General features: G+C 43.0%; 1 protein-coding gene across 3 annotated transcripts; it reads left to right on the top strand.

Annotated features, from left to right (window-relative positions):
* Positions 1 to 3,309: 3,309 nt before the first annotated feature.
* On the top strand, positions 3,310 to 19,753 carry POLI (DNA polymerase iota; the record flags this gene model as incomplete). Of its 3 annotated transcripts, none has more annotated exons than XM_080919800.1 (10): positions 3,310 to 3,409; positions 4,691 to 4,813; positions 6,839 to 7,003; positions 8,639 to 8,791; positions 10,546 to 10,782; positions 11,060 to 11,238; positions 12,597 to 12,688; positions 16,789 to 16,916; positions 17,327 to 17,532; positions 18,797 to 19,753. In XM_080919800.1, 10 exons carry the CDS (start codon positions 3,310 to 3,312, stop codon positions 19,607 to 19,609), a joined length of 2,196 nt encoding a protein of 731 aa, XP_080775926.1. In that variant the 3' UTR covers positions 19,610 to 19,753. The 3 variants fall into 3 exon arrangements, with proteins under 3 accessions (XP_080775926.1, XP_080775925.1, XP_080775927.1); XM_080919799.1 differs by having other exon boundaries at positions 4,688 to 4,813; XM_080919801.1 differs by lacking the exon at positions 4,691 to 4,813.
* Positions 19,754 to 25,597: the final 5,844 nt, after the last annotated feature.

Below are 25,597 nucleotides of genomic sequence, written 5' to 3'. Positions count from 1 at the left end.
AATTGTCCTTTAGGAGAATGGGCTTAAATCCATTAAAGAACAGTTGGTTACACCTAAGGCCTGTGTGCCACTACTGCACCCTTAGGCCATCATGAATGCTCATCATCGATCTCAAAGGCAGCACAGCTGGGTAGGACTATTAGATGGGTCCTTCCCTTAGAAACTTACATGAACAGTGTGGTTCCTAAGAATCAATTTTGATCCTATATAAACTTTTTTTGGGAATTGCTCCAGATGTCTAAGAATCAAATATGCAATGGTGATATGTAAAGAAATATACTAGAACACACACACACACACACACACACACACACACACACTGTGTTGCTTGCCATTACTCTGTATGGCTGCACTGGCACTTTTCAAGAGTTCTCTTTTTTAAGACCCTCCCTTCATACCTGATAAACATAATCACAGCTGAGCAGGGTTACACACGACTGTTATCTCAGAAGTTCTTTGGCCAAGGGAAGAGGACTGAGATTTAGTTCAAGGCCAGTCTGAGCTAGGTAGCAGAGAATCGGAAGTAGAGAAGATGGGCGAGGGGGAGGAGGAGGGAGTAGAATCATGTAAAAAACATTAATGTATTATATACATGTATATTAATTGTTCATATAAATTAAGTACTTTTCTGCGAAAGAAATAAAATAGTTTCTTCGGAGCCAAATGAGTCACTCTTGTTATATTAGATAGAAATTTCTACCTGGATTATATTAGATAGAAATTTCTACCTGGATTATATTAGATAGAAATTTCTACCTGGATTATATTAGATAGAAATTTCTACCTGGATTATATTAGATAGAAATTTCTACCTGGATTATATTAGATAGAAATTTCTACCTGGATTATGACAGCTCTGGAGGCATCAGTCCTGTTGGAGTGGGGTTGGGATGATGCAGTTGACTTTGAGCTTCCCATGATCCTCTAGGCAACCCCTTCACCCAGACTGTAGTAAGCCACCTCAGTAAACTCAGTGGCTCACCAAGGTGAACCTTGGTGGTTTCTTCTTTGTTCTCTCAGTTTCCTATTCCTGGTCTCCCCAGGAAGTGTCACACAGTACTGTGGTCGAGGAACATGGATTTCTAAGCTACCCCAAAGGAAACAATGCAAAATGGAGGTGGAGGTGAAAGACCCCCGCTTAGCAACAGTAAATGCCATGTCTGTAAGGCTGTGCACACACGGGGCAGGCTAGGTCAGGGTCCCAGGTGGCCAAGCAAGATACCGGTGGGCGGCCAGCTAGCAATAGACAAAGAAAGGGAGACACTCAGACAAGCCCAGCTTCCAGATAAGCTGCAGCCCCCGACTGGTACCAAGAGTTGTGTCCTTGGAGCCATATTTCTGCCACAGTCCCTGCCAAACAAGATGTCTGTAGTTGACCACCTGGACCGGGGTAAAGACACAATATTTTAAAGACACAATATTTTGCCATACATGCTGAGACAAGGACGAAAAACAACACCCTGTCCCAGAGGAGGGGCCAAGGCCGCCCTTTCCAAAAACTTGGGGCTTGTCCCCAGTTCACCCTGGTTTCATTTAAACTAACCAATTAAAACCCTGTTGCTATGCTTCTGCTTCTGTACCTTGCTTCTGCCCCCCAAGCCTTATAAAAAGGGGACTGCCCCTTTGTCCGGTGCACAAGTCCTCCGAGAGACTGTGTGCCCACAGGTACCTGTGTAAATAAACCTCTTGCTACTTGCATCCGAAGTGAGTGGTCTCGCTGCTCCTTGGGAGGGGTCTCTTCAGACGGAAGATACCCTCCGGGGGTCTTTCATTGGTACAAACTTTCCTAGTGAAAGGAATACAAGTTATGACCAATACATGTAATAAATACACCAAAGCCAGCAAACCTTTCCAGGAGTTTTCAGATGTTATAGCCCTTGGTAGAGTTTCGATATTCGATAAATTTAACAACACATTCCAGACAAGACACAAAGCCTAAAAGCAAATAACTATTTTTTTCTAAAGGACCTAAACCAGCCTAAGGCTGTTTTGTCTTTTGACCTGTGTGCTGATCAGTTTTTCCATTAACTTGAAACAAGGGAGGGTCATCTGGAAAGAAGGAATCTCGAATGAGAAAATGCCTCCATCAGATTGGCTAGTAGTCATGTCTGAGTGGCATTTCCCTTGGTAATGGTTGATGTGGGAGGGCCCAACCTACTGTAGGCAGAGCTGCCCCTGGGGAGTTGGTTTTGGGTGGCAGAAGAAAGCAGGCGGAGCATAAACCAAATAAACCCCTTTTCTCCCATGTTGCTTTTAGTCATGGTGGTTATCAAAGCCACAGGAAGCAAAGTATCACATTTTCCCTTCCAAGTCAGTATATTCTACTTCACTAAGGTGGGGAGAGAAATGTATCAGAGGAAGCTCACAGAACCAAATAGCAGTATTCTGGCACACATGCGCCGGAGAGAAGGCAAGGATACGCTGAGCTCCTAATGTGCTAGGTGCTTTATAGACATTAAAATATCAAACTACGATCTTTTTCTCCAATTTTGTAATCGAGCGTGTGTTGTTTTGTTTGTTTTTACAGTACAGTTACACAACATACTCAAAGTCCTATCAGTCTGGAATGGCGACTTTATGACCCAAAGCTAGTGTGTTAAAACACTATTAATCTTTTTTTTTTTTTTTTTTTGGACATAAACCATTCAGGGGTTCAATGCATCACTGTCTCTAAGTAAACCCCTGCATCCTTGATAATCACGTCTTTTACGTGGTCACCTTGATCTTAACACAATTTATACCCCTTCCTTAACCCCATCAATACAATCACTCAGATTTAGGGGTTAGCAGTTTTGTTAATAATCATCGGAAAGAGAAAATATTTTTAAAGTTATTATTATTATTTTTTTAAATATGAGCCGAACACTGAAGCCCTTAGGGAAAACTGAATCAATAAAAAGGGATGGAGTTGAAGAGATGTCTCAGGGGTGAGAATGCTCGTTGCTCTTCTGTGGAACCCAAGAGCAGTTCCCAGAAACCACCAGGGGCTCACAAACCCCAGTTAATTCTAATTAACCCTAAGTTCCTGAGGATCCAACGCTTTTTCTGGTTTTTGCGGGCACTTGCATTCACACAGCATACGTTCTCACATATACATTTATTTAAAAAAAAAAATTAAACCCGAGAGAAGAAGAGGTATTTGGGTTCTCCCTACTGCGCCCACGGACTACAACCAGGACCTTCCCAGTCTTTCCCCACCTCCGCCCGTCTGGCTGTTTCGCTTCAGTGCGCAGGCGCGAGGCTGGAGGCTGGGCCGTGGTTTCCTAGGAGACCGTGCAGCAGCTGCGCTGCGGTTGGCCCGAAGGGAAGATGGGGGTGGAGCCGGAGGAGGAAGGCGGCCCGGCGGAGGAAGAAGACTTTCCTCGTGCCATGGAGCCCTCGGACGCGGGGGCGGCGGGCAGCTCGCGGGGTGTGCGCCGTCCCGGTGATGGCGGGAAGGAAGGCAGGACGTGAAGGGCGGGTGCCCGGGGCGGTCGTTGGGTCGCGGCCTTCTGGTCCCGCTCGGTCCTGGAGAGTGCGGGCACTGTGCGTTGACTCCTGAAGACTGGGGTGACGGCTGCATCCCTGCGCACACCGGCGGGGTGCACCGGTCTCCCGGGCAGTCAGGCCTTTGCTGACCCGGGGACCCCTGGTGCTTCCGGCGGCTCCAAATCAGAGAATAGGAGGGTTTTTTGTCGCCCATTTATGCTTAGAGACCTAGCCTCAGCCTAGGAAGGAAAGGATGGCCCGAATCTAGCAAGCAGGCTGGAGTCCCTAGGTGACCCATTTCCACCCCAGCCTGTGGTCCGGCCCCATGGCGCCAGAATCAATCAGCGCCGGATTCCCATTCCCTGACTCTTTCCACCTCCAGTTAACAGAAAAGTTGTGGCAGACATGTTTTTTTTTTTCTTTTTTATATCAACATTTTACATTTCCTTGGTACATATATAAAAATACCCAAATTAAGGTCTGTACACAACCAGTCCTTTTTAATGGAAGACACCAAGTTCAGGTTTTGTTAGTTTCCTCCCCACAAAAGTGCTTTTTGTAGCCCAGGGTTGCGTTTTGCCTGCTTTGTAACTAAGGAAGGGAACTGTACCTGTTTTTCCCTGTCGGACTCAATATCATAAACTACTGTTTACTCACTGGCCTTATGGCTTCAGGTGCAGCCCTGACCCCAGTTTTTAAAATTAGATACTCAGTTTTTAAATTCAGTACTTAAAGTATTCGTTTTCTGTTGCACCTCAGGTACAGTTGTAGGCACTGGGGACTTTAAAACAGGAAATCTTAACTCTGGGAACTAAATTTAGTGTCACGGAACCCACGGGTTGGGTTGTGTTGGTTTTTTTTTTTTTTTTTTAAATGTAGGAACAGCCACTTTGACTAGTTTTCAAGTTGGTTGAAAATAACATTGCTAACAGTTTCTTTGCATCTACTGTTTAAAAACTTATAAAAAACGTAAAATAGTACTAGGGTTTGTGCCATCCATTACTGATCAAGAGTCCCCCCTTAAATTAGCTACTAGTCAGAAAAAAAGTAGCTGGAGAAATTCTAGTCGATTAAGGAGGACTGAAGACCTTTTTGTTGATGTTGTTTCATGTCATTATGATTGTAGATACTGTAGAGAACATTAAAAGTGGGCATTGGATAGTTGCTCGTTGACGGTAAGCAGCCTGAATATTCTTGCTTTCCTTTGTGTATTGTGCAGCAGTTTGCGACAGAGGGGCGCCAACAGGAATCACTTCTTCGAGAGTCATAGTACATGTGGATCTGGATTGCTTTTATGCCCAAGTAGAAATGATCTCCAATCCAGAATTAAAGGACAAACCTTTAGGTAATCCACATTGATGCTATCTTTGTTGAGTGATAACATTAGCTTCAACCGTTTTTATCAGCTGTATTAAGACAGTTCCTGGAGCCCATTTCTTGGTACTTTGTTGACAGTCATATTTGTTTGGCAAGCAGGAATAAATGTACCAAGTCTCTCCCCATTAATAAAGCTGACATTAGCATAGGAAGTGCACGAGTCGAAACAAGAATGGGCTCCTTCCCCCCCCCCCAAAGATTTATTTGTTTGTTTTATTTATGAGCACACTGTAGATGTCTTCAGACACACCAGAAGAGGGCATCAGATCCATTACAGATGGTTGTGAGCCACCATGTGGTTGCTGGGATTTGAACTCAGGACCTCTGGAAGAGCAGTCAGTGCTCTTAATCACTGAGCCATATCTCCAGCTCAGAATGGGCTGTTTATAGATGTAGGAGTGTACTTCTGTAGGCCCATGCCTTAAGTAAGAGAAGCAAGCAGGTTTTCTTTCCTGCATCCAGAAAGGGTCTTTTACTATTAGTGTAATGGGAAGTCTTTGGCTTCCCTGTTTCCTTCCTTTTCTCCTAGTACCTGGTTCAGTGTCATAGTGTCAAGCCTATGATTCTGTGAAGAGCAAAGGGACCCCTATGCTTTAGTTCTTCAGGGTGGGATGAAATCCTCAAGTTTTCCTAAGAGGCCAAGGATTTAAATTCAGCCATCAGTCTTTCCCCCTCTGAAATAATTTCTAATTAGCACAAGATGCCAATTAGTAACTTCGTACTAAAAGGTATTTTTGTGGTTAAGAAGTAAATACAAGTGGTTATCATAAAAAGTGTGAGTGTATAAACAGGTCAGGCCAGAACATACTATAGGGAGTCCTTTTAGCTAAGGAGTTTACTCATTTGGCCCTTTTGTATATAACTCATGGAGTCATGGATAGCTAGCTACCTTTGACTCTGACTTTCAGATATTGAAAAAAAAAATGTATCTGCGACACTGATGTTCTCTCTTATGATATCAGGTTTAAAAATATGCAAAAAGGATGGGTTTAGGTGTTTTCCATATTTTTATTCTATATATTACAGAAGAATATGACTTACAGTGTCATAAAACAAGCAACTTGTGTAAAAAAAGAAAAGCACATAGGTTTAGCAATCTTAAATGCTTGATAAAAAAAAGTGTTAATGTGTTCTATAGGTGGTCATAATGTCATTTTAAAAATGAATCCCAAAATAATTCCTCATGGTAGCATTACAAATTATTACGAGCTGTAGTTCACTGCTTATTGGCATGAGCTCTCTCATGACTGCAGTAGCTTGGCTCTTAGAATATTGTTTATATTCACTGGCAGTTGGCTCAGAAGACACGTGAGTTTTTATAACATTGACCAGTATTTTATTTTTTCATTGTCATTTCCATCAGGCTTACTGTTTAGTGAACATACTAAAGAGTATTACATGACAATATAAATTATTTGGGCCTTGATTTGTCTGAAAAGAATCATAGAAGGATTAAATTTATGTTTTATCACTGAAAATTTCAAAGGGTTTATTGACTTGAGGCTACTTTAAATTTGAGAAACACAGCTTTCCTAACTGTCCACATTCTTACATGTAATTTCTGCTACAATAATTCAGTGTTTTCTTACTTAATATAACTTCTTTGGGAAATAGCTTGAAAACCTGATGTTTCTTAGAGTTTTACTTGGGGTTGTTCTTCTTACCTCAGTTGTCTTTTTTCTTGTCAAAACCCACTTCACGCTGGGCAAGGTGGTAAAAATCCTGTAGTCCTAGCACTTGAAAAAGGGAGGCAGAGGTGGGAAGCCCAGAGGCCAGCATTGCCACCTGGTGAGTTCAAGGCCACCGTGAAAGGGAGGTGGACAGCGGCCTGCTCTTAACCGGCACAGGGCTGTGGGTTTGAGCCTTGTTGATGCAAGCAACCACAGCAGTGGTGGGTTACCACCGACTCTGTTATAGCATGAAGCTAGGAAGCTGTGTGTTAAAATGCTCAGTTCTGCAAAATTTCCTCAGATGATTCTTGTTCTTTTTAAAGGTGTGCAGCAGAAGTACTTGGTGGTTACTTGCAACTATGAAGCCAGGAAACTTGGAGTGAAGAAGCTTATGAATGTCAGAGATGCAAAAGAAAAGTGTCCTCAGCTAGTCCTAGTGAATGGAGAAGACTTGAGCCGCTACAGAGAGATGTCCTATAAGGTCACAGGTACAAGTTAGCTGCTCTGTTTTTAGCCTGTTTATGTAGGATGACTATTCACTATACAAATATTTATAATCAAGTGCCATATATGTAGTTCTTTTTGCCTAACACTTTAAAAAAATATTTGGGTCTTGCCCACTTCAAAAATGATTAAGGAGTTGGCAGATGGCTCTAGATGTGAAATCTGACAACTGGGGTTCATCCCATGTGCCCACGTGGTAGAAGGAAGAACTTACTTGGACAAATTATCCTCTGACCTCCACACATGCTGCGGCATGTGCCCCCTCTCTCTATCAAAACATAAATGTAATACATTTTTAACTATATAATAAAGTGGCTTCACATACTCCCAGATGAAGACATTTTATACACATCTTTAGTTGTGTGAGTGGGCGGCTCTCACTGTTACTGCTGGAATGAGAAAGTGGGTAGGTGAGTCTGACGGAAATTCAGTCGTGAGCACTGTTTATGTGAGTAACAGAAAAGCGTAAGTGGAGCTTTAAAATATGGACTGAAAATAAACACTGTGAAGAAATATTTTTGGTGCGTGTAGTGTGTGTGTTTGTGTGTGTGTGTGTGTGTGTGTGTGTGTGTGCACATGTATGGCAAAGGTCAATATTTATGTCTTCTGTTGCTGTCCAGTTTTTAAAAATTTTTATTTTGTATACTGAAGAACTACGGTACTTTCCACCGTCTAGTTAGAAGATTCAGGGTAAGTAAAAATGGTTTCATAGTGTTTAGTTTTAGGTCTAATTTTAGAGTGGATAGTCCTTTCTGGGTATTAGTTTGGGTCAGTTTTGTGAACTTTTTAATTTCTATGTCTTGGCTTGATACAAGGTGTCTGAATTCCCAAAGGTTGTACCTCTTTAGTTTCTCCATCCTCATGGGATGTACTCAAAGAATGCTTCAATATACCTCACTTAATGTTGTTTCAAGATTAGTTCTAAATGCTATCTTAATTTCTCAATTGAAGTGCTTGTGGAAAGTATCACTAAAATATTATTACTTGTTTTTGTGTTTCTAAGGATGTTGCCATTTGTTCCTTGATATCCACTTCAAGATTTTAACTCCCTCTTAAGTGTCAGTTGTATTTTTTTAAAGTATACTTCAGATAAAAATAGATATGGATATAGAAGAAGTTTAGGATAGAGTTATTACTATGAGTCATTATCCTGGGAATATTATTTTTGTGCTCTTTTTTTTCCTGTGAATATTGCCTCTACTCAAAATTCTGTTAGCTGAGAACATTATCCAAGATTCCATGCAGACCTGGGCTGAGTGATGGCGCAGCGGTTAAGAGCACTGACTGCTGTTCCAGATGATCTGGGTTCAATTTCCAGCACCCACATGGGGGTTCACAGCCATTTGTAACTCTAGTCCTAAGGATCCAGTACACTCCTCTGGCCTCTGTAGGTACCAGGTACACACACAATACACGGACTTACATGTCAACCAAACAAACATAATATGAAATAAAACTTTAAGTAAAAAATTAAAGCTGTGAAGCTATGATGCACGTGGTATCATAATATGATGTGCACATGTTTTATATGCTGTCTTTGCCATGTTAATCATTAAACAGTGTAATCTGTTCTAGTTGTAACTTAATTATACCTGTGTTCCAATGCTTCTTCATTGTAGAATTGTTGGAGGAGTTTAGTCCAGTTGTCGAGAGACTTGGATTTGATGAAAATTTTGTGGATCTAACAGAAATGGTTGAGAAAAGACTCCATCAGCTTCCAAGTGACGAGGTTCCGACAGTGACTGTGTTCGGCCATGTTTACAATAACCAGTGTGAGTGCTTCCTCCCTGTCCCCTGGGTGGCAGTCAGTGCACATATCCCAAAGCCAGTGAGCTCACTGAGAGATGTGTAACAGTATCTAAGATGGCCATGAGGTATTCAGAAAGTTGAGTGGTGTGTAGGGACATGCCCCTTGAGGTGCGGCTTCCATCTCTCTGAGGCAGTTTTTTTTTTTTTTTTTTAATCCTTTTTGCTCCTTGTTTTTAAGACCTCTACCTATGTAGGTTATTCCTAACTTACAGACATCAACTTACTACTTTTTTTCTTTGTCATTTTTAATTCTGAATTTTGAGGCAGGTTAAATGTGTTGTTGATCCATTCTGTTTCTCTGAGGAGTGAGATTCCCCTGTTGGATCCTGGCTTCATCTTGTCCAGGCCTTTTGTCATAGGCCAATCTGCTATTCGCTGGTGACTTCCCCAGGCTTCAGGTTAATCAGTTTAAATGACTGTCAGCAGCTATTGGCAAAAAGCAACATGACAGATGTTTTTCCTGGGATATTGAGATCTGTGAGTAAGTTGCAGTTAGTGCCTGGGAATATGTAATTAGGCTTCTAGACACCCATGACTGCTGGAGAGTGAAGCCAATGTGGAGGAAGAGCTCTCCACGTAAGAGCAGCCTGACAGTAGTTGGTCCTACATCAGCATGCACCTCTTATGCCCCTGCTTAGAGTGTCCTATATCACAAACACAGACAACAGGGCAGAACCTCCGCTCTAGGGGACATGAAGCCTCTCCTGTGTAGCCTGTACCTGTGCCCTTTTGTCAGTCCCTAGGGTGAAAAGACAGGAAGGAGGTTACAGATACATCTTTGTGCAGCTTTTAAAGTAGATGCAGGCTTACTGTTTAGAAAAACAAAACATATCTGTGTAGAGAGAGCTAGATTTTATATTTCAGATGAAGAATACCTAATTACTCATTACTTCTTTTATATATGTTATTTAATTGAAATCAGTCTCACTATGTAGACTGGCTGGCCTGGAACTTCAGTGTTAACCAGGAGAGCTTTAAACTCTGAGATCAGCTTGCCTCTGCCTCCCAAGTGCCTGGCTCCACATAGATTTAAAAGCAACTTCTTTCAAGCCAGTGTATAACTGGGTAGAGTCATGGTGTGGATGCTCATGTCTGTGATAGACAAGCCAGCTGTCATCCTGGCACATTTATGTTATGTGGCCTCTGTGGTCATGTGCTCTCAGCTCGGCTGATTGATGAGCCACTGAGGATAAGTCCGTGTTAGACGCTTCATCTCCACGTCCTTCCAGCATGAGTCCTAGGATGGGTCCATACAACTCTATCCTTTACATCAGAGAAACCGAGTTTTTCATAACCTCCCTACAGTATCACAAGCAGATCTCCTAACCAGTCGGCCAGTCATCATTTTCAGCAGGGTATTCATGTGGTGTATGACATCCAGACTTCGTTCTAAAGCTATGTCTGTTTTCCTTGTGTATGTTTCCTTCTGTCTCTTTATTGGTAAAGGCCAATGAAGGTCTTATGCATGTCAGCTAGGACTGACAGGAACTGCATTTTCAGTCTGTTCTGTTAGTGAGTAAGCACTCCCAGCATGCACTCCTTATCACAGCCCTCGGTGTCTGTTTAGCTTTTGTAGTGACCCAGAACAAACTAAGGAAACAGAAGAGCAGTGGGGGAGTGTAGTGGAGGGAGTGAGTATAAACAAAATCGTGGGCTCTTTTCACCCTTTTTGTGAGAGAGAATTAATGCTTTTGTGGTAATGCCATTGTCATTATAGCTGTAAACCTGCACAACATCACGCATCTGAGACTTGTGGTTGGATCGCAGATTGCAGCAGAGATGCGGGAAGCCATGTATAGTCAGCTTGGGCTCACAGGCTGCGCTGGAGTGGCTCCTAATAAACTACTGGCAAAGTTAGTGTCTGGTGCTTTTAAACCAAATCAACAGACAGTCTTATTACCTGAAAGTTGTCAACATCTCATTCACAGTTTGAACCACATAAAGGAAATGCCTGGTAAGACAAATACATTTGAAGAGTGTATATTGGCTTTGTTGTGATTTCTTTAATCTCAACTATGCAGTTAATTCCTAGAGGCATACACTTGGTTTTGGAGAAAGCCAAAACCCTGAAATGTTTTGTGGAACAAATCTGTGTGAAGATTTATGTGCAAGTACTCTTTCCACACAATCTTAGCAATGCCCTGGAGCCATAGGTGGAGACATCTGTAATATTGATAGTAGCTTGCTTTCGAGAAGCATGGCCTTCGTAACACTGCATTTGTGTTGTTTAGGTATTGGCTATAAAACTGCCAAGCGTCTGGAAGGGCTGGGGATCAACAGTGTGCATGATCTCCAGACCTTTCCAATCAAAACACTGGAAAAGGAATTAGGTATTTCAGTTGCTCAGCGCATCCAGAAGCTCAGCTTTGGAGAGGACAAGTCTCCTGTGACACCCTCGGGGCCACCACAGGTAGGTGAGCATGGTGTTTAGTTTACCGGGTGGTGGTTATGACGCTACTTAAGCTAAAGATGTCTGGCTTTAGTATTCACTACTTCGGTGTGCTTCGAAGCTTCTGTGAGATGCTTTCTCAGGAGAAGCTGATTTCTGTGAGATGAGCAAGTACTCTGAAACTGAACTTACCTGCTAGGAGTTTTTAATCTAATTCTCTACTTTTTTGTTACTACTTCCTTAAAATCCTGATAAACATATGAAGACCACCTTTTTAAAATATCCTTGTTTTTAGACCAAGCTAGGGGTTTGGACAGTGGGCAGGGAGTTCTTACTCAGTTAGCGAAGGTTTTATTCATGTGCTAGGCACATCAGAAATGGCTCCACATATGCACTGCATTGAATTTCACCATAACCTCTTAGATAGGCAGTGTCATTTGTTCAGACCTCCCTTCCTGCTCCCCATGCTTCCTCCTTCCCCCTTTAAAGCCAGGGCACTGTGTATAAAAAGGCTAAATAATTCGTCCAAGCATAAACTCAGATTAAGGTTCTAGAGCTATGGGAACCTTGCTATAGTCCTGTAGAGGAATTAGAGGTGGTCCTTGTGATTTACGGTTGCATGACTCAGTGCACACATGGTACACACAATAACCACACACACAGTACTGCATACACACAGTACTGCACACACAATAACCACACACACAGTCACTGCACACACAATAACCACACACACAGTACTGCATACACAGTAACCACACACACAGTACTGCACACACAATAACCACACACACAGTACTGCACACACACAGTACTGCACACATAATAACCACACACACAGTACTTCACACACAGTCACTGCACACACAATAACCACACACAGTACTGCATACACACAGTACTGCACACACAATAACCACACACACAGTACTGCATACATAATAACCACATACACAGTACTGCATACACAGTAACCACACACACAGTACTTCACACACAGTCACTGCACACACAATAACCACACACACAGTACTGCACACACAGTCACTGCACACACAATAACCACACACACAGTACTGCACACACAATAACCACACACACAGTACTGCACACACAATAACCACACACACAGTACTGCATACACACAGTCACTGCACACACAATAACCACACACACAGTACTGCACACACAGTCACTGCACACACAATAACCACACACACAGTACTGCACACACAGTCACTGCACACACCAGGAATTATCGAAAAGGTGAACCTGGTGTTGCTGATGCATAAAGATAGGTAGTAAAGAGCGTGCTGAGTATTTGTTTGGCATGAACACTGCTGCTGTTACATTAACCCTTATTTATACATCTTTGCCAGTCCTTTAGTGAAGAAGATACGTTTAAAAAGTGTTCCTCAGAAGTGGAAGCTAAATCTAAGATCGAAGAATTACTGTCCAGCCTTTTGAACAGGTGTGTTTCCCCTTGCCTCGTCATCTTTAATGTTTAGGCCAGATGCAGAACCAGCTTGTAGTCTGTGTTGGATCTGACAGGTCAGCTGAGAATGAGGCAGTGCTATTCAAGATGGATCATTTGTCATTAGATTTCTCTTATTACGTCTCTCAATTAAAATTGCAGACTTGCATGGTTGTCATTCAGGTGGTAGCATGGTGGATATGTTGCTCTTAAGCCACAGTAGCTACCCAAGGGTTTCTTCAGTGTTCTAATGGTGCTCCTGGGTTTCTAGTGTTCAGGAGAGAAATTTTAAATCTTCCCCATGGCTCTTGCACAGCCTCTGCTCTAGACACGATGACTTGCTTCTCAGTTCAGAGGGACTGCAGAGAAGAGTCAGCCTGCCACAGTTCTCACAGTCCTCATGGAGGAACGGGTAGGATGATGGCCCAGAGTAGGACGGGGCTGAGGAGCAGGGCTAGACACAGCCTGGCTCCCTTGTCTCAGATTCAGAAAGGACAGTGGAGTCAAAGGAAGGAATGGCTAACTAGGTGTATGTACAATGTGTAAATACGTCCATGGGCTCTGAGCACACACTTAATGATGTATCAACTGGGATCTAAATATACAAAAACATGTAACATAAACCGAGCAAGAAATGCTTTCCTGGTGTTCCTTGTTATCTTTCAAATGTGCATTTCTCATTTCCCATAAGAAAGTTCTGACCTCCCATCACTTTGTCTCGTTAGAAGTGTCCTAACTTGGTTTAGAGCATGCATGCTTCTGACATGTTGCAAGGATGGGGGGCTGTGCATAGATGAGAGGCTCAGTGCTTGTTGCCAAGAGCTCCTGTCACATGTAGCTTGCCTGGAGCAGAGCTGTGCAGTTCTTTGTTGGCCACCTGCTCTGAGGTAAAGCATGACTCAGCTCCAGCGAGATGGCTCACTCTCTTCTGAGGACTCTGCTGCTGAAACTGGGTCATTCCCTCTGCCTCAGCTCACGTTGTACCCTGAGATCAGTGTCTGTGGAGGATGGTCCCGCACATGGAAACACCAGAGGAAGCATATGTCATATACTTTAAGTTCTCGACCGGAAGACTCGGTCCAGAAGAGAGCACCCTCTAACGCTCTGAGATGCCGGGAGCCCAGAGTCCTCACTGCACATCTCCATTGCTAGTGTGTTGAGCTGTGACTGAGGGTGATAGAATTCAAGTGATCGGTATAAAAATAATTTCATACATCTGTGTGTCTGTATGTCTGAAGTACATTTTCCTTCTAGAGAATTTATTGATTAATCCTACAGGTAGGAAAGAAAGGTAAGCTGTTTTTAAAAGGCCAGCTTCTAGGCACTAGTTTAAACTTGCTTCTAGCCTTTTCCTAGTGTCCTGTTGAGCAGACCTCAAGTCTGATGAGGGGGTTGGTAGTCACCACCAGAGTGCAAGTGCCCCTTCCACCATTGCTGGAGTGTGGCTAGTGTTGTCACTGTTCGGTTCGTAGGCTTCCGCTGCTGAGGATGACTGAGTGCTGCTTTTCCTTGCCAGCTTGCATTGCAGCTTCTGGGTCAGTTCCAGTGTCACTCCCACGTCCCCTGTCCACAGTGCATGCTGTCTTCATGGCCAGGCCCTCCCTTGATATTCTGGGCATCAATCTAGGGCAGTGCACTAGCCTGCACTGTTTTCAGAGTTCTAGACTACCCTACCAACAACGTGGGAGGAGTGTGCGCACACATGCTACTGGGGTTTTTTTGTTCAGTAGTCCATGGCTCTTGGGGAAAGCATTATTGTTTGAAATGCTGGAACTTCTTTAAGTTCCATATATATCAATAGGTAGTTTATGTGCATTTCTTATATATTATATGTTATAACATTTATGTTTGATATAAACACATGTAGAATTTTAGGGAAACAGAAAATCTCTTTCTGTATTTTTTTATATGACTGTTGGTAGCTCGTGGGTGCACCATCCCTGTCAGGTCTAGAAGACAGAGTTCCGTGGCAGTCCTCTGACGCTTACTGCCTGCATCTCTGCTTCACTGCTCACTAAGCCTTGGGTGTGGGGTTGTGTTGTAGATGCCCTATTATTTGGGGTTGGTCACTCCCCAGGGACTTTCATCCTCTGCACTTAGTTCTTCTTGAGATTCTCTGTAATTACCTCCATCTGCTACAGAAAAGACGCATATTTGATGTGGAGGAGAGCTGCAGTGACCCATGGCTATCAGACTGAGTATTTAGAAGGCAAGTAGATGGTAGAGGTGGGTGCTCCGCTAGGGTCTGTGACCTCCTCAGCCAAGGGTTTCGGCTACTTACAGCACCAGGCACGAAGTTCCCTCTGTTCAGCAGACTTTTAAGTCCAGTTATGTATATCTAATGCTAGTGAGACTGAGAGCAACCTAGCAAAGGGAACAAGCCTCCTTCTTCCACGTCAGCAGACAGGGTGGCCCCGATTAAAGATGGAACTTCCCACCACAGAAGATCCGGATTAAAAGTTTAAAAGTGTCTTCCCACATCAATTGATTAGGAAGAAAAAAAAAAAACAAAACCTCACCGTTGTGCCCAGCCATTGGGTTTTAGTTAATTCCAGATGTCCAGTTGGCAACCAAGAACAGCCACGCAGCTTGTCATCATGGTAGCTCACAGGACCTACAGCTGGGCGGGGCTCCCGATAACTCTCTTTCCTGGCGTCCTACATAGCACATTCATGAACTGTGATAGCTAGTGAGAGGTGGGGGGTGTGGGGGGCTTCAAGCTTAGCATCGGCTTGAATTCTGTCGCCCTGTGACCAGAGTGTGGTTTCTTCAGTATATGCAAGTGAGGACATGCAACTTAGAGCAGTGGCGGGTGCATGGCATGTACCATCCCATAGTGTTGTTTGCGCCCCCACCTCCACTCCGGACCCCAACCAGACACTGGAGCTTGTGGGGAGCATGCCCCCCCCCCCCGTAGAAAGCTTTATAAAATAGTAGGATTCTGTATGGCGTTTTCAACATCTTGAGTGTTTTCTCCCTCCTTTGCTTGTCTGTTCTCTTCCCTCTCATCCCCTGCTCCAATGAACTCCTCCCCTGCCCCCCTTTCCCTCCACAGACCTGCGTTCTGCTCTCCTCGAGACAGGGCTTCCTACTATGTGGTTCTTTCCCCCTTGGCTGGATTTCACGGTTACTCCAAGTTAGATGCTCCAACCTAAAGTTTTGGAGCAGTGGTTCATAAGTAAGAGAGAACATGCAGATTTTGTCTTTCTACTCTAGGTGACCTCACTAGGTATAATATTGTCTAGTACCCAAGCCAAAAAATCTATGGCCAAATTAGAGTTAGAAAGACAGTTAGCTTTACATGCTCTTTCATTGTTCTTGTTCATTACCTGCATTCAGTCTTCTTCATCCCCTGGTATCTAAGCTTTTCTGTCCTCTTCTTCATGTTATACTGTACCCTCCTGTGTGTGTGTGTGTGTGTGTGTGTGTGTGTGTGTGTGTGTGTATTATTGGCTAGATCTTGCATATGAGAGAGAACATGTGGTTTCTTTCTGAGAGTGTGTGACCTTGCCTAATACTGTATGTAGTAAGTTCATTGATGGACCTTTGGGTGTATGTCGAGGAGTGCTACAGCTGGACATGTGGTAGATTTGGTTTAGCTTTCTGCGGAGCCTCTACACTGGTTTCCATAGCTACCCAGTTTGTACTCTCAGCAGAAGTGAATGCGGGGTCTCCTTTCTCCACATTCTTGTCAGCACTTACCACTGTTTACCTTACTGTGCCCGTTGAGTGAGATGAGGTCAGATGAGAGAGATGGCAAGGTAGTTTTAATGTACTTTTCCCCGATTGCTAAGGCTATTGAAAATTATTTTTGTTTTCTTGGCAGGTGGGGTTATTTTTTTGATGCCTGGTCTTTCGAGTTCTTTATATATATTCTGGCTATTAGTTCTCTATTAGATAGACAGTGTCAGGGCTTTGTTGTGTTGACTTTGAAATACTTATCTGGATATTTTGATCATTTATTACTTTATGATTTTATTTTCTATGGTGCATATAGTTGCTCTAGTTACAAGATCTGACACTTCAATAACTAAGTATTCATCATTGTAAAACCATGTTGCTTTATTTGGTTATTGTCTTTCCCATTTCTGTTTTAGGGTATGCCATGATGGAAGGAAGCCCCACACAGTAAGATTAGTCATCCGTCGGCACTCCGACCGACACGGTAGTCGAGAGAGTCGTCAGTGCCCAATCCCATCGCACGTCATTCAGAAGTTAGGGACAGGTATGGGCCAGTTCTCTAAGGAGATAAGTGGCATATTGTTCTCTTCAAAAAGCAAACTTTGAGTTACAAACATGCCACATTAAAGTGTTTTCCTGTAGTCTTCAAAACTTACTTTTATTTTACCATTATTAACATTAGGAATTACCATTAGAAAAACTTTTTAATAGAAAATAAAAGTAAATTCTCATTTACTCAGTCATCTCAGTAAATACTTAGTTAAAAAAAATTTCCAGCTTCAGAGGGCACAAAGCTAAGATAATTATGTAGAATACACTTAGAAAATAATATCAAAATGTGTGGTGATCCCAATTTAGATTTTAATTTCTTAGTCCAAGTCATGGAAATAATATTGTGCTTCGAATATTAATTAAGATGAATGTGCTTATTACATCCTTCTACATTTTACTTAGGAAATTATGACGTGATGCCACCCCTGATTGATATCCTTATGAAACTTTTCCGAAATATGGTAAACGTGAAGATGCCCTTTCACCTGACTCTTCTAAGTGTGTGCTTCTGCAACCTGAAAGCCCTGAACAGCGTTAGGAAAGGGCCTATGGACTGCTACCTAACGTCATCCCTGTCAACAACTGCCTACTCTGGCAAGCGCAGCTCTGTAAGTACACCCTGACTGCCCTGGTGGCTACACCCTCCATCTGCATTTGTATGGAGTGCTATTTGGAGATTCTTTTCAGATGATGTCTTAGTCAGGGTTTCTATTCCTGCACAAAACATCATGACCAAGAAGCAAGTTGGGGAGGAAAGAGTTTATTCAGCTTACACTTCCACATTGCTGTTTATCACCAAAGGAAGTCAGGACTGGAACCCAGGCAGGTCAGGAAGCAGGAGCTGATGCAGAGGCCATGGAGGGATGTTACTTACTGGCTTCCCCTGGCTTGCTCAGCTTTCTTTCTTATAGAACCCAGGTCTACCAGCCCAGGGATGGCACCACCCACAATGGGCTGGGCCCTCCCTTCTTGATCACTAGTTGAGAAATGCTTTACAGCTGGATCTCATGGAGGGATTTCCTCAACTGAGGCTCCTTTTTCTGTGATAACTCCAGCTTGTGTCAACTTGACACAAAACCAGCCAGTACAGATATGATTTAGTTGTTTATAGTTCCTATCACAGGATGGTTGCTGGCCTTAAATATATTACAATCTATTTCCAAGAGGAAAATGTAAACACAGAATAAAAGAGACAACCATTATAGTGCTTCTGATTTGGAAGTGTTAGCACATTTTCTGGAGGTCTATACAGATATTATGGATTGATTTATAAATGTAAACATATCTAGAAATTACCATTGTTTAAGATTAGGATACTAGTATAATAATTTCTGAACTGTAGTTGCAATTTTTATGATATATAGTTGTATGTTTTATGATATATAAAACTAGAAGGGAAATTCAGGTGAAAACTTTTATAGAAAAATTGAGTAAACTTAGGTTGAGAGTTTCTGAGTTTTATATAAATGTAGTGTGACAGCTTACAGAATAATGTACTTTCATTGTGCTCTTTGGTTTCTGTCACATGCTACCCTTTAGACAGGTAGGTTTTGGAAAAATCAACCCTTTTTGCTTTGTGCATGTATTTTTCATAGCATTGGATCACTTTAGTTTACTGGGTCAGTGTGGAACATATGATTGCTGAGGTCTTCTCCTCATGTTTTGTCTCCGACTCTGTGTGAGCTGGCAAGGAACGCAGCTAGAATGACAAGCCACATGGCAGTGTGGGGCACTGGGGTGGGTTTGGCACTGGCAGGGAACGGTCAAAGGTGTTGGGCAGGTTTGTCAGTGTGTGAAACCCTAGTGTCAGGGCTGCAGCAGTGACATGTAAGGCATGCGGACTCCTGAGCTTTGCTTCACCCTGTGTTGTAGAAAGTGAAGGACACCCACATGGAAGACTCTTGTAAGGAGAAAGAGGCAAACTTGGATTGTCTGCCCAGTAGAAGGATGGAAAGCATGCAAACAGGGGAATCTCCTTTGGATGCCACCTGCTTTCCTAAAGAAAAAGACACAAGTGACTTGGCACTCCTGTCACTGCCAGAGGGTGTTGACCAAGAAGTCTTCAAGCAGCTTCCAGCAGATATTCAAGAAGAAATCCTTTCTGGAAAATCTAGAGAAAATCTTCAAGGAAAAGGAAGTTTAAGTTGTCCATTACATGCCTCTAGAGGAGTACTGTCTTTCTTTTCTACAAAGCAAATGCAAGCCGGTTGCTTAAGCCCCAGAGATGCTAAGCTCACTAGCAAGCGGGTATCAGCCATGTCTCCATGTGAGCCTGGAACATCAGGATTGAGCACCAGTAGCTCCGCCCGTCCATCGTGTGGAAAGGATTGTTCCTATTATGTAGACAATCGGTTAAAGGATGAACGTATGAGTCAAGGACCTACAGAGTCTCAAGGATTCCACTTTTCCAACACGAACCCTGCTGTTTCTGTTTTTCATTCATTTCCAAATCTGCAGAGTGAACAGCTTTTCTCCACACACCGTACTGCAGACAGCCACAAGCAGACAGCCACCACCTCTCACCAGGGACTAGAAAACAGAGAGCAGGATTCTGCTGATGAAAAGCTTACTTTCCCATTGGACATTGATCCTCAAGTTTTCTATGAGCTACCAGAAGAGGTCCAAAAAGAACTGATGGCTGAATGGAAGAGAGCTGGAGCAGAGCTCCCCACTGTGCACAAATAGGTGACTCAGGACAAGGTCCCGGGAGCAGGGAGTGGTGGGCCCAGATTACTTTTTCTTAACTAAACAGTAATAGTCAATGGTGTAGCAATCCAAGGTAAGATGTAACAGATAAGGCAAAAATGGATACAGGAAGTAAATCCTAGGACAGAGGAAAAGCATCCACACCATGTGGTAATGTAAAAAAAGCTATCTTCCTATTATTTCTCCAGCTGTTTTATATCATTGTCAATAAAAGGAATATCATGGTCAGCAGTGGCTTTTACTGTAAGTTGTGGACAGATGTTTTATGCTTGCAAAACAGGAGTTAAGTTTGTTTTTGAAACAATATCCTACTATATAGCCCAGACCAGCCACAGCTTTGTAAGCTATTACTGCTTTATAAACATTTTGTGTGTTTAAGTTCGACTGTGTGTGTGTGTGTGTGTGTGTGTGTGTGTGTGTGTGTGTGTACTCAAGCACGTGAGAGAGAGAAGAGAGAGCAGGAGGGAGGGAGGGAAGGAGAGACAGAGAGACAGAGACAGAGTCATTCCATGGAAACCAGAAAGGGGTATGTAATTTCTTGAAATTGTAAGCCACCAAGTGTGGGTGCTAGGATCTGAACCCCAATCTTTTGATAGAGCTGTAAACACACAACCACCAGGTCTCCATCCTCACCATTGGCTTTTAAAATAGCAATTTCTGATTTCTCACACAGTGAGAACATACCACAATGCATTAGCAAATACTGAATGATTGAACATTGTGGCCTCCTTACCTTAAGGATTATGGACGAGAGGTTTGCATGCTGTAGAGCAGGGCGGTTCTCAACCTTCCTACTGCCGTGACCCTTTAGTACAGCCCCTCATGTTGTGGTGATCCTCAACCACAAGATTATTTTTGTTGCTACTTCATAACTAAATTTGCTACTGTAATAAATTAGAACACAAATATCTGTGTTTTCTGGTGGGTTAGGGGACTACTGTATTGAGAACTGCTGTAGAGGATGGGGTAGAAGGAACATTATTTGAAATGATGGTAAACATGGGCATGAGGAATGTAAGGTAAAGGGTTTGTAACACTATTAGCACTATTAATAAAGCCCATTTTCACATAAGCAATCAATCTATAGGGCCTAGAAGCAATGGGTGGTGATGTTCAGTTGTTTATTTTATCTCCTGTATATTTGGACGGGAGACTAGGATGTGTCAGAAACAGAGAAATCGTTACTAAGTGGTCCTGTAATATCTTTCCTTTTTTTTTTTTTTCTGGCCAAAATATGATTTATGGTTGAGGATGTCTTATTTTGTAAGGAAATTTTTAGAATACCAAAGTATCCCACAGCACTAATTTAGAGGAGTCATCTTGTGGCTGTAACTTGGGTAAGCACAGTCTGGAGAGTCAGAAATGAAGTACACACATAGGAATAATATAGCTTAAAAATACTTCCTTCCAGGTCAGGAATTTTGACTGGGCTATAGATTTCTTACAGTTTAACTACTAAAACTGAAGTGTGTGTGTGCTTGTTAGCAGCGTCTCATGTAGCTCAAGCTGGCCTAGAACTCACTATTGTAGCTGAAGAGGACCTTTGCCTAATCTCTTCATTTCCAAAATTCAGGCATGAACTAATGTGCCCAGTCCTTTGAGATTAGCTAAGATTATTTTTACCCAAGATATCCACAGTTATGAACCAAACAATTATTTAGAACTAATACAGTATTAATGCATAAAAGAAGTGTCTTAGGGTTTTACTGCTGTAGACACCACAGCCAAGGCAATGCTTATAAAGGACAACATCTAATTGGGCTGGCTTACTGGTTCAGAGGTTCAGTCCATTATCATCAAGGTGGGAGCATGGCAGCATCCAGGCAGGCATGGTGCAGGAGGAGGTGAGATTTCTACATCTTTAACTGAAGGCTGCTAGTAGAAGACGGACTTCCAGGCAGCTAGGATGAGGGTCTTAACCACACCCACAGTGATACACTTCCTCCAATGAGCCACACCTCCTAATAGTGCCACTTCCTGAGCCAAGCATATTTAAACCACCACAAGGAGTATTTCAGTTTGGCCATTTAAAAAAATTGTTGCTTTTTTAAAAATTAATTTTAGATATTACATGTTTTTCAGCTTACATACATATGTATCATGTGCAAGCCTAGAGCCTGTGGGGGCTCAGAATAGGCTGCCAGATCCTCTGGAGCTCGAGTTAAAGATGACAGTGTGCCTCAAGAACAGCAAGGGGTGTCAAGTGCTGCGGTATTGCTCTAGGCCAGCATCTGAAGTTGTTGGTATACTGGGGTCGATACTTGCTGGACACGCAGTCTAGAGTAATGCCATCCCGTGTGGTTGGGTGACGTGGAGGCCAAGACAGGAAGCAGAGAGATTACGTCTTCAAATGAAAACAGGCTGAAGGACCACAAGTGTGGTGAGGCTAGGGACTGTAAAAGCTTGCTCCTAGTAACATAATTCCTACAGCAAGACCGTGCCTCCTTAAAGTCCCCAAACAATGCCACCAGCTGGTGCCTGAGTGTTCAGATGTCTCAGCCTATGGGGGCCGTTTCTCATTCAAACCACCACAGCTGGTAGTGGAGACAGTGTTTGATGGAGCTTGCTACCTTCCAGCCTAGTTGAAAACCAGGAGCCGAGGGTTCCAGGACAGCCCCTGCCTCAAGGGAACAGGCAGGGAGTGTTAGCGGAGGACATCTGCTGTCCTCTTCTGGCATCCTTGCACAGGTGCACCCACCTTGAACACACATGCCAGTGCGCGCGCTCTCTCTCTCTCTCACACATATATACACACACACACACACACACACACACACACACACACACACCACACACAACTTCTCTAAAAAATGTTTTGTGAATGACGAATGAGTAACTGGCCCAGGAATAGGGTCAAGTCACCTTGAATGACATGCTCCAGGTGTACGTGGTTGTGTAAACCTTTACAGGCACAGATCAGCGTATTTAGTAATGACTTGACAGGGTCACCAAGTTAGTTGGCTCCAAAGCCTGTGATACCTGAAGGTTTCAGATACCACAGCATTTTTAACTTTTGGGTTGAATTAGAGGTGTTCTGAGTGTAGGAATATATCAGGAAAAATGTATTTGTCTTGACACTGTTAGAAACAAAAATTAAGGTGACTGGCCATTAAAGGCCTACGATGATTCAAGACAATTTTGGCTGTCCCCTTTGATGATACTCTAGTTGGCTGTGGTCAGGTAGTCTGTACGACTTCACTGTGCAGAAAACTTTCCCAGAGAACTTCCTTCCACTCTTTTGTCTTTTAGTTTTCTCATAAGATTTTTCTTTGGTTCTTCATATTTACAATAATATGTGGAATTGTGAATTTGGCTTATTGGTATATGATGGCTTTTCCATATCACTCATTTCGTTTTCTGCAGAGCTTGAGCGAATTTTAAAAACATTCCTTTTTCTAGGCATATCCAAAATATAGCCTGAGGGGCCCTTGAGTCCCAGAGTAACTTGAATGTGGGCTGTCACATTTGTAAGTGACATTTTCATGATGCTAACATTCTGACTACCCAAGTGACAGGCTTTCTGCGGTGTCTCATGTTTTCCGCCCTTTTGTTTCTCTTTGGTTCGTCTGGGTAATTTCATCACTTCCCATTAGCCACTGTTAGGAGCATCCTGTTTGCTGCATAATATGCTAATGATGGTCTTAATTCCAACAGTAATTCATTTTCAATATTTCTGTTCACTGCCGTGCCTTGTAAGTTCATTTCTATTAAAGACAGTGTATATTCTATTTCAGATAGTCTCAGTGTCTTGGGGTACTGTTCCAGCAGCTCCTCCCCAGACACTCCCCAGTTCCCCCTGCATCCTACAGGCATCCTGCTGAGAGCATTCTCACTCTGTCAACTAACTTCCAAGTGCCCTGGTTTCTCACCAGCAGAAGCGAATTTATATCAAAGTGAGAATTAGGGGACACCTATTCAGCATCCCACACTCTATCCCGCCTCCTGCTGGAGATGAGAAAACCTGACTTCAGGCTTATGCTGTGGAACATACCCCTTCCTTGGGGAGCTGTTAGAAGGGACCCTGATCCTGCCTGACCCTGACTCCTTCCTTCAGAGACCCTCCATGTCGACCTGTCTCTCTATGATGCTCAGGCCGTGGTTGCTCTTCACAGAATGTCCATGCTGTTCAGCTCTGGTGCCAGGGCCCGAATTCTCCTCAGAGCCCCACCATGTTGTTGTCTGCCCATACCATTAATAACTAACTCGTCTAACAAATTTCCTACCTCCACCATTTTGTCTCAGTGTCCTCTTGAGTCCCACATCTGAGACCTAGTATGCTTTACAGCACACATCCTGAACTGAATTTACAGATTTGTATATATTAAAACAATCTTGCATCCTTCCAACAAAAGCATGATCGTATTACTGTGGTTGTGAATTCAGGTTGTAACAATTTTATTGAAAAATTTTGTATTTATTTCACATTTGCAATGTATGAATTGTGAGCTATAGTTTCTTTGCTGAGTCATTATCCTGTTTGGGTGTCAGGATGCCGCTGGCTTCATGCTGAGTTGGTGGCTTTCCTTCCCTCTCCTTTCTACGGGACAGTTGAAAGACCATCACTGTTAGATTTTTCTCAAAGATTTGATAGAACTTACCATCGGGTACTGGCCTTTTCTGTCGAGAGAATTTTTATTACTGCTTCAACCTCATTGGTAGATTTACTTATCTAATGTGTGTATGAGTATGTGCACATAAATGCAGGTGCCTGGAGATGAGAAGTTAAAGGGGAGCTGCCTGGATCGAGTACTGGGAACTGAATTCAGTCCCTCCGCAAGTGCAGTACACACTCTTGACTGCTGAGCGTCTCTCCAGCGCCTATTTAGAAATAGAATTATTTCTAAGTACTCGAGGGGTCTGTGTTTGACACCTGTAGTGGCCTCTCCTTTGTCACTGCACGTTGCTTTCTTGTGTTAGTTTGGATAGGTGTCTGTCAGTCTTGGCTGTAACATAGAACCAGCTGTTGTACCCACACTATGGATTGACATTTAGTCTCCTTTTGATCACTTTCTGTCCAGATCTTTTTTTTTTAAGTAAGTAAAGCTGTTTTTTATTTAAAATAATGTTTAACGTTTTTATTATTGGATATATTTTATTTATATTTCAAATGTTATCCCCTTTCCTGGTTTCCCTTCTGTAAACCCCTATCTCATCCTCCCTCCCCCTGCCCACCCACCAAGCCACCCAGCCACCTCCTCCCACCTCCCCACCTTGAAATTTCCCTACTCTGGGGCATCAAGCCTTGGCAGGACCAAGGGCTTCTCTTCCTACTGATGCCCAACAAGGTCATTTCTGCTACATATGCAGCTGGAGCCATGTGTATCCTTTAGATAGTGGTTTAGTCCCTGGGAGCTCTGGTTGGTTGGTATTCTTGTTCTTATGGGGTGGCAAACCCCTTCAGCTTCTTCAATCCTTTCTCTAACTCGTCCATTGGGGATCCCGTTCTCAGTCCAATGGTTGGCTGAGAGCATCTGCCTCTGTATTTGTCAGGCTCTGGCAGAGCCTCTCAGGAGACAGCTATATCAGGCTCCTGTCAGCATGCACTTCTTGGCATCAGCAATATTGTCTGGGTTTGGTGACTGTATATGGGCTGGATACCCAGGTGGGGCAGTCTCTGGAGGGCCTTTCCTTCAGTCTCTGCTCCAAACTTTGTCTCCATATTCCCTCCTGTGAATATTTTTGTTCCCCCTTCTAGGAAGGACTGAAGTATCTGCAGGTCCAGATCTTTATTCCTTGCTTCTTCATTCCTTGCTTTGAGGTTTGAATCATTTTTTTTCCAAGACACTGAGCTACATTGTTATGTTGTTTATCTGGGATCTTTGATTTCTGTATGTAAACACAAATAGTTGTAAACTTTCTCCATATGGGTTAGCATATTGCTTCCGCTGTGTCCTAAACATGGACGGAATTGTGGTTCCACTGTTATTTGGTTTTAGGAACTTTTAAGTTCCATCCACAATTTTTCTT

This window comes from Micromys minutus (assembly GCF_963924665.1).
Source record: "Micromys minutus genome assembly, chromosome: 8".
In the NCBI taxonomy this organism is placed as follows: domain Eukaryota; kingdom Metazoa; phylum Chordata; class Mammalia; order Rodentia; family Muridae; genus Micromys; species Micromys minutus.
Note: the sequence above shows the minus strand (reverse complement) of the source record. Positions and strands in the feature narration are given on the sequence as shown.